Here is an 8,738-nt window from a genome sequence, read left to right on the forward strand (position 1 = left end):
AAAAAAAAAAAAAAAAAAAAGAGCACAATGCTCAAGGCAGACATTTTTTTATTACTTAAACTAAGCTATTGTTTAGTTCCACAGCATTTTAACAAATCTGTAAGTACATGAGGAGCTCTGGTGATTAAAGCACTGGGCTGCTAACCAAAGGCTTGGCAGTTCAAAAGCACCAGCTGCTCCATGGGAGAAAGATGAGGTAGTCTACTTCCATAAAGATTGAAAGCCTTGGAAACCCTATGGTGCAGTTCTACTCTGTCCTATAGGGTTGCTATGTCAAAACTGACTCAGTGCCAGTGGGTCTGTGTTTTGGTTATCAGTACACAAGGAACTCTGGTAGTGCAGTGGTTAAGCACTCAACTGCTAACCGAAAGGTCAGCGATTTGAACACATCCACAAGTCCATGGGAGAAAGATGTGGCAGTCTGCTTGCATAAAGATTACAGCCTTGGAAATCCGTAAGGGTGCTACAAGTTGCAATCGACTTGATGGCAGTGGATTTGTTTTTTTTTTGGGTATAAATACATGGACATATTAAATACATTAATACCTGGCCAACAATTCCCTTATAATCTAATGGGCAAAAGCAGTCTTCAAGAATAAGTATGTGGAGAAAAGTAAGAATGGTATTATACCGTATGGCTACTCTAAACAAAACAAAAGCAAAACATCTACCTTCTGCTTAAAGTGACTTGATATAATTAGACATCAAGCTTGATTTACAAACAATATTTAAAGCCACTATCAACACAGCTGAGTTTACTTTCATTAATTTCCTACCTCCATAAATAGCAAAAGCTTGATCATAGAAAAATCTCCTCTTCAGGGTATCTTCCATTTTGGCTCTATCTATGATGTCATCTTTGGGCTGTAATGCCAGCTCCTGTGTGAGATTTTTAAATAAAAAGTGTGTGATCAGGGGATTGGGTGAGAATTAGAAGTTTTATACATGTGAATTTAGTTTATCTCTCAAGAGAATTTAATATAAATTTATCAAGCAGGTAAGATTTTATTTTAATATGTTTAAAAAAACAGAACCTTCAGATTTTTTTTCCCCCTTCAAGTCACACAAAGATACCTTTGCTTAATTATTTAGAAAAGTCAGTGGTCATTTCTAAGATTACAAGACTAAGAGTTTACTTAGATGCACATACAGAAAAGCAATTATCTGGACTTTCAGTAGATCCCTATAGTGGACTGGCGGTGTACAAACCCAAAATATTTCAGTTTGGTAATGAAGGGCCCTTTATCATTTGAAAGGTTTAGAAGCAGGTATAAAATGGATAGACTTATTCCTTAAAAGGAAAAAGAAAAATTTTAATGCAACCAATTCATTATTGCCAGAGAAAGGGGAACTCGTGAAGCACACAACACCTTCCAGGGAAATTCACAGAGTGTATTAAGTCTGGGACTGGGGGCAGGCAGGGGGCCAGGTAGGGTTCATGGAAAAGGTGACCTTTTTGAGTGCATTTTGAAAGGATCTAAGGAGTCTACAGGGTAGAAGGGGAGGAGGGCGCACTCTGAAAAGACATAGATAATCAAATGATAAGTGCTCAGACACTTTCTTACATCTCCTCCACTGAAATAAACTAAAGATGAAGAATCCTATACCCACTTACATTTCTACTTTAGATTCCAAGACTCACCTTTGCTTCCAGGACCCTCTTCCGAGCTTTGAGTTCAGCTACCGCTTTGTCTACATCTACTTGAGGTGCTTTATCTTCTTTCAGTTTTCGTACAAGATCTCCCTAACGGAAAAAGAGAATATGCATTCAGGATTTGTTTCCGAAGCCAAGAAAAGCTATGAATGTGTAAACCTGTCTTTAAAAATATTTATCTGCATAACAATAATGCAATTCAAATGTTTCCTACATGGGAGTTCATTATGAATAACTAAAGGTCTCTGCCCTCTGCAATTACAATCCGGTAAATTATACAGAGAAGTATGCAATAACTATGCTCATAGAGTGAAAATATTCCTGTTTTTTTCCTATTGGAGAGAGGAAATGGAGGGGAGAAAAGCATCGATGAAAATTAGGAAAGACAGGAGTTGTACCTAGAATAGAAAAGAACCAATTCAACACACCACCTTTTCTCCTTGAATCTCTCTCCTCTCCTGCTTATAAAAAATGACTCTCCTGGTTTTCTACCTACTTCCCTGACCATCTCTGATCAGTCTCTGCTGGCTCATCTTTTCCTGCCTTTTCTTAACTACTAGAATTTTTCCTTTGTTTGTTTTTCCCAAGATTATTTTATTCCCTTCCAACTACCTACCACTTGTACACCGATTTCCAGACTGAGAGCAATGCAATGAAATAATCTGGAAAAACAAGCAAACAAAGCACTACCTGCATGGTCTGGGAAACCTCAAACTGAGAAATTGAAGTTGTCAGTTGGTAAGACCTTAAGCGCCTGACAGAAACAATTCCTCTCTAGAGGAACAAACCTTCCATAAAGGCTCCTTAGAATTTTCACAGGTGAAGGTTACCAAAATAATAAGCACTCCATTCAAAATTTAAAAACATACAAGAAAATGAGCCACCATGAGTAAACCTCAGAAGAAATTACAATTAACAGCATTAGCTCCTCTAAAAGTAAAATGATCAAATACAGAATAAAAAAATATGCTTAAGATACTTTAAAAAGAGAAATCTAAAACAGGAGCAAAGAACAAGAGACATCAAAAACAGATAGTGTGAAAAAGAACCATACAGACCATCTAAAAATTAGTCACTGAAAGTTAAAAACTTATTGAACAGATTAACAGATCGAACAGAGTTGAATAGGAAAGTAGTAACCTATAAGACAGACCTAAGGAAGTATCCAGAATGAAGCAGAAAGGCAGTTTAAAAATACAAAGACGAGGTAAAGAGACATAAGAAGCTGCAATTTTGAGTCTAACATTCATTCAACCAGAATTCCAGAAGAAAGGAATAAAGAAATTTTGAAAAAGGTAATCTTTGAAAAGATAATGGCTGAGAATTTTTTTTCTAGAATTGCTCAAAGATAAGAATTCTCTGATTTAAGAAATACACCCAATATACAAAAACAAAAATCTAAACAAGCTGTAGTAAAACTTGTTGTTGTTGTTACCTGTCCGTCATGACTCATGACCACACCATGTATTACAGAGTAGGACTGCTCCATGGTTTTCTCGGTTGTAATCTTTATGGAAAGGAACCCTAGTGGCACGATGGTTAAGCGCTAGCTGCTAAATGAAAAACGGGCAGTTCAATTCCACTAGCAGCTCCATGGGTGTAAAGACATGGCTATCTGCTCCCATAAAGATTTAAAAAAAAATTCATTGCCATTGAGTCAAGCTGTGGGGGTGTTGTGGTTAAAGCATATGGCTGCTAATCAAAAGGTCAATGATTCAAATCCACCAGCCACTCCACAGAAGAAAGATGAGACAGTCTGCTTCCATAAAGATTTTTAGCCTTGGAAATCCAACGGGGATCACTATGAGTCGGAACTGACCCAACAGCAGTAAGTTTGGTTTTTGGTTTAAATCTTTACAGAAGCAAAGTACCACGTGTTTCTCCTGCAGAGTAGTTTATAGGTTCAAACCCCCAACCTTCTGGTTAGCAGTTGAGCACTTAACCACTATGGCACCAGGGCTCTTAAAGATTACACCCTAAGAAACCCTATGGGCCAGTTATATTCTTTCACGCAGGATCATTATGAGTCAGAATAGACTTAACAGCACACAATAAAACAAAAACAATCTTTATGGACACTGTTTGCCAGGGCCTTCTTCCATAAAGCCTCTTGTTGGGTTCAAACTACCACCCTTTGTTTAGCAAGCAAACTGCTGGTACCAACCACCCAGGCTCCTGTAATAAAACTATATTGACTATATTCAATAATATCCAAATATTGACATCTAGGACCAAGCAAATAGTATAGGATAGTGCTTAAGAATTGTTAAAGGCCTGAATTTGAAGTAGTGATTATCTAACTGTGAAACCTCAGGCAAGGTGAAATCAGTTTCTGTTTCCTCAACTGTAAAATGGGGATGATAATTCCTCACTGGATTGTAATAAAGCATAAATGGAAGAATTTAAGTATTTTCAACAGTATCTAACATGCAGCAGACATACAATAAATGATAGCCACTATTATGCTATAGGAGCTCTGGTAGCATAGTGCCTAAGGTGCTTGACTGCTAACTGGAAGGCTGGCGGTTCAAACCCACAGCCACTCCTCAGAAGGAAGGTTGGGCAATCTACTTCCATAGTGATACCGCCTCGGAAACCCAAGGAGGGGTCGCTATGAGTCGGGGCCGACTCGATGGCACATAACAACATTATGCTATAAAGCACCTCAACTTGGATGTGGCCAGAGATAGTTCTAAGCCAATTTGTTTAGAACTGAATTATTTTTCTCTGCTCCAAACCTTGTGTACGTCCTCAATCTATTAATGGAAACAAAATCTACCACTTACCAATCAAGAAACATCAACTTGTCCTTCTTTACCTTTGAATCAACTTATCTTTTTCTTTCACTTTACAACTTCAAATCCAATCTCTCCCTCTTCTTTTCATAAACTAGATTACTGCAACAAATTACCAGTGTGTCTCCCTCCAAAGGCATCTATACTAAGATTACAGTTGGTCCCAAATTACTCTATAGTGTCATTTCTCTCCCACCTTTGAAAGCCTTCTTTTAACAAAATATCATCCCTAACTTGGTGACTATGCCTTCAATAATGTTTATCCTCTTACTCAAAATATACTTTCCTTAATGAAATTCAACATCCTTTAGAAGCATGTCTTGAGTATTCCAACTTGATGGCTGCCCCCTGAGGACACTCTTCCCTTGAAGATGGCTCATGTAGAGGCTGATTTCTCTCCTTAGAGACTACAGATGGGATAGATGTCTTCCTTGTTAGCCTCTGTACTTTCAAACTGATTCCTCCCATGGTATTAACATACTGGGAGCTCTGGTAGCATAGTGGATAAGACACTTGCCTGCTAACCAGACGGCTGGCGGTTCAAACCCACCAGCCACTCCTCGGAAGGAAGGTTGGACAATCCTACTTCCGTAGTGTATACTGCCTCGGAAACCCAAGGAGGGGTCGCTATGAGTTGGGTTTGACTCGACGGCACATAACAACAACAACAACAACAAAATTTCCAAGAAAGTACCCTACAAAATGTAATTCAAGGAAAGACTATACCTCGTTTTATTAAAAATTTTAAAGTTGTTCAATATTTGAGAAGTCACCAAAGGCAATGCTGTCTGTGGTATCTGAACAACCAACACAAGACATCTTTATTAATCTGCATTTATGGTGTTTGCATTCACAGTAAATCTACACATAGGTATAAGCATCTGCTTACTTCATCATAACTTCCAGTTGTCGTACCCAAGAATTTATACATTAAAAATATAGTCACGTTCTGCATGACATCCATTCAGGCAATGTCCAACTGCACATACGTCCATATAAGGTAATAATAGAGTTCAGAAACCCTGATCAGAGAACAGGATGTAGCTTCCTGCATGCGATGCGTGTATCTCATGTCTCCTGTATACAGAGAAATTGCGCTGCCAGGCATATAATGGTATAGCACATATATAACCTATAATATATATGTCTTGGTAGTCATAATAAACTCCTCTGTTACTAGCTTATACATGTACTTTCTATCTCAAAAGTTTATCATATATCAATTTCTGCATCATAGTCAGCAGCATCCAATCTCATGTAACTCCATCTCTTGAGTGTTGTAGTGTTACCACTATGCTTAATTTTCTTTTGAAAATATTATCATGAAGCGTGTCAGGACTCCCAAAAGGAGTAAAACCAGTGCTAGTGATAGCAGCAGCAAGAGGCAAACAAGAAGTATCGATGTGGAAATGAAACAAAAGATTATTAAACAACATGAAGGTGGAAAATCAGTGAATGTTACTGCTCCCAATTTAGGCATGTTACACTTGACAATCACGAAAAAAAATTCTCCAAGCTTTTAAAGGATTGGCTGCACTGAGAGCTACAAGGTTACTAAAAATACAAGATGGACCTATATCAGATATGGAGAAATTACTAATGATGTGGATTGGGAGCCAAACACAAGAGAGAATCCCCTCTGAGCACACTGGTGATCACTGCTAAGGCACAAAACTTGTTCAAGATACTTGAAGAAAAAGTAGGACCACTAACAAAGTATTAGCAAACATCCACATCATATAACATCCTATTTCACAGAATGTATCATGGATGTTAAGTGACAAATGACTGTATTTTTTATAACTGTATTATAAACTACGTTTTCTTTATATTATATTTAGAGCATTATATGTAGATTTTTAAAAAAACTTAGGTAGATAAGATTTCATTAGATTAGATAGATTTTATATCATTCCTGAATAGCAGAGAATTGCAAAAATATCTGTTATAAAAAGGGACACTGGGTCCAATGAAGCTGAGAACCATGAAATTAAAGTTATTCCTCTCAGTCTTTTACCATATATACAAGTCAGTCTGGCCTATTACTATACTAGCAGGTTTTATTTTAGTTTCTTTATTATACTTACAATATATACTCACAATTATACTCACCCTATCAACATACTTTCTCATTTAAGTTATTTACATGAGTTTTAGCTGTCTCTGGCATTATAAAGTAAGTTCTTTTAAGGCAGAAATTCTGATATGGTACTCACAGACCGAAGAACAATCTCTAGTACAGAAAAGGAACTCACATATTTGTTGACTGGTATCACTACCTAAACTTAGTCTAGTCCGCAGGACATAGTAAGCAGGAAGTATCTACTGACTTATTGTTCTTCACTCATTCAGGGGGAGTTGTGGTTCTTTTTCCCAGCTTCTACCTGTCACAATACCCATCTCATAAATGCTCACTAACTGTGCTTTCTGATTGCTGTTAGAATCCTGTGAGAGCCTTTGTTCTGAAAAGAAGGTGGTAAGGCTGAGATAACTGAGAGACACAGGCAATTAATTCTTTTGAATGTCTCTCCTATGTGAGAAGTAAATATTGGTTCTCCCACATATTTTATCCACTAATTCTCTTGCAAATCCTTAAAGGGAACTCATTGGCCAGCAAATAAAAAGGTAGGAAAAATTTATAATTAGTTTCCTTAAATCATTTTTATTTTTGTTTAAAGTTCAGGGATAGAATTGTTTCTGTTGTGTGCTGATAAGTCAATTCTGAATCATAGTGACCCTATAGGATGGAGCAGAACTGCCCCATCAGATTTCCTAGGCTATGATCTTTACCAGATCAGATCAGATCTCTCAGATGGCTCTTGTTCTCCCACAGAACTGCTAGTGGGTTTGAACTTCAGACCCTTCAGTTAGCAGCTGAGCACTTAACCACTGTGCAACTAGAGCTCCTTAGAGAAAGAATTAGAGAGCTTATTTTCAAGCAGAGGCTAGCTACCATATGGAAGAAGTGCAGATTCCTACCCTAAATTAATGAACCCTAAAGTCTCAAAGCAGTAAAGAAAAAAGCCATTCTTACTCTGAATAATGAAATAACTATAATTTATAACACTCCAATTCTGAAAACAGAGGTAATGTGGACATGAAACAGAAATACTAAAGAATTCCAGATTTTGAGGAGTTCCAGCAAGATGGCAGACTAGGCAGAAAGACTGCACAGACCCTCTTCAACAAAGAAAAGGGAAACCAATTAACACAGACACAGAAGATAATCCTGGACCCCTGAACCTTGGAGGGAAGGATATATAAGTAGACTAAACCCCAACTAGCAGTAGAATTTGCGTGAAAATACCGAAAAAGGAGACACACGGAGCTGTGGTCTGGCAGCGATCCTGAGTGATCCTAACAGCTCACACAGCTTGGATATTGTCAGATGGTATTAGGACCTAAGAATTAATCTAAAAATCAGCCCTGCTAGCCAGGGACTGCATGGAGGACTGCTCTGGTGACTGGGGAATAAACAGAGAAAGTGAAGAGAAAGGTGGACTGAGCTGTGGACTTTTGATGGTCTGGAGGGCGCTGCCAATTTAAAAGTGGCTAGACTCTTTTGGATATTTACAGAGACAGTGCTCTTGCAGATTCCTGGGGCTTAAGAACATGTTCTGCTTTCCAGAAACCCCAAGGACACTCCAGACCTGCAGGACTGAAAAGGTGCGACAAACCCCCACTCCCACCTACCTTCTGGGCCCACAGTAACACCATCACAATCTGTGTGCTCAGACGGAGCCTGGGTGCCCTGCTCTGTCCTTCACCGATTTTTTTTTTCCCTCTTTTCTTATTTTTTTTCTTTTTCGCTTTCTTTTTTCTGGTGATTAGTTTGCTTGTATTAGTCTGTTATTATTATTAATACTTTTGCTCTTTTTACTATTATTCTTAATCTTTCCCTTCCAGGTCCTAGTTTTCAGCATTTTTTCTATTCCCTGTTCCTGGTAGAAAATTTTTTTCCCCCTTTTTTCTCGTGGTTAACACCATGCCTTGTTTTTCTTTTTGCATTTCTCCCATTTTTTTCCTTTATTATTCTCCTTTTTTACCTTTTTTCTCTTAGTGCCCTATCCTCTGATATTGCAGGTTTTCTTGTTTTTTCTTCTTCTTTTTGCCTTTTTTTCTGTTTTTGGTTACTGTTCCTGTGTGATTACATGGTGTGTTTTTTGTCCATGTGCTTTTAGTTTTTTGATGGTTATTCAATTATAATTTGTGTTTAACTGAGTGGGAGACAACAACAGTCCCCATAAGACACAACTATACCCACACCTCCTGCAACTTCACTTACTGAG

The 8,738-nt window shown here is 37.9% G+C and overlaps 1 protein-coding gene across 1 annotated transcript in view; it reads right to left on the reverse strand.

Annotated features, from left to right (window-relative positions):
• GARS1 (glycyl-tRNA synthetase 1) overlaps nt 1-8,738 on the reverse strand; it is a 105,235-nt gene that overhangs the window by 75,401 nt on the left and 21,096 nt on the right. The window contains exons 4-5 of the mRNA XM_007945456.2: nt 1,643-1,744; nt 777-879 (exon numbers count right to left, since the gene is read on the reverse strand). Of these exons, the coding sequence (XP_007943647.2) occupies nt 777-879; nt 1,643-1,744 (205 nt within the window). The remainder of the gene's footprint in view (nt 1-776; nt 880-1,642; nt 1,745-8,738) is intronic.

Source organism: Orycteropus afer, unplaced genomic scaffold (assembly GCF_000298275.1).
Source record: "Orycteropus afer afer isolate SDZICR_OR568_19922 unplaced genomic scaffold, OryAfe1.0 scaffold00008, whole genome shotgun sequence".
In the NCBI taxonomy this organism is placed as follows: Eukaryota; Metazoa; Chordata; class Mammalia; order Tubulidentata; family Orycteropodidae; genus Orycteropus; species Orycteropus afer.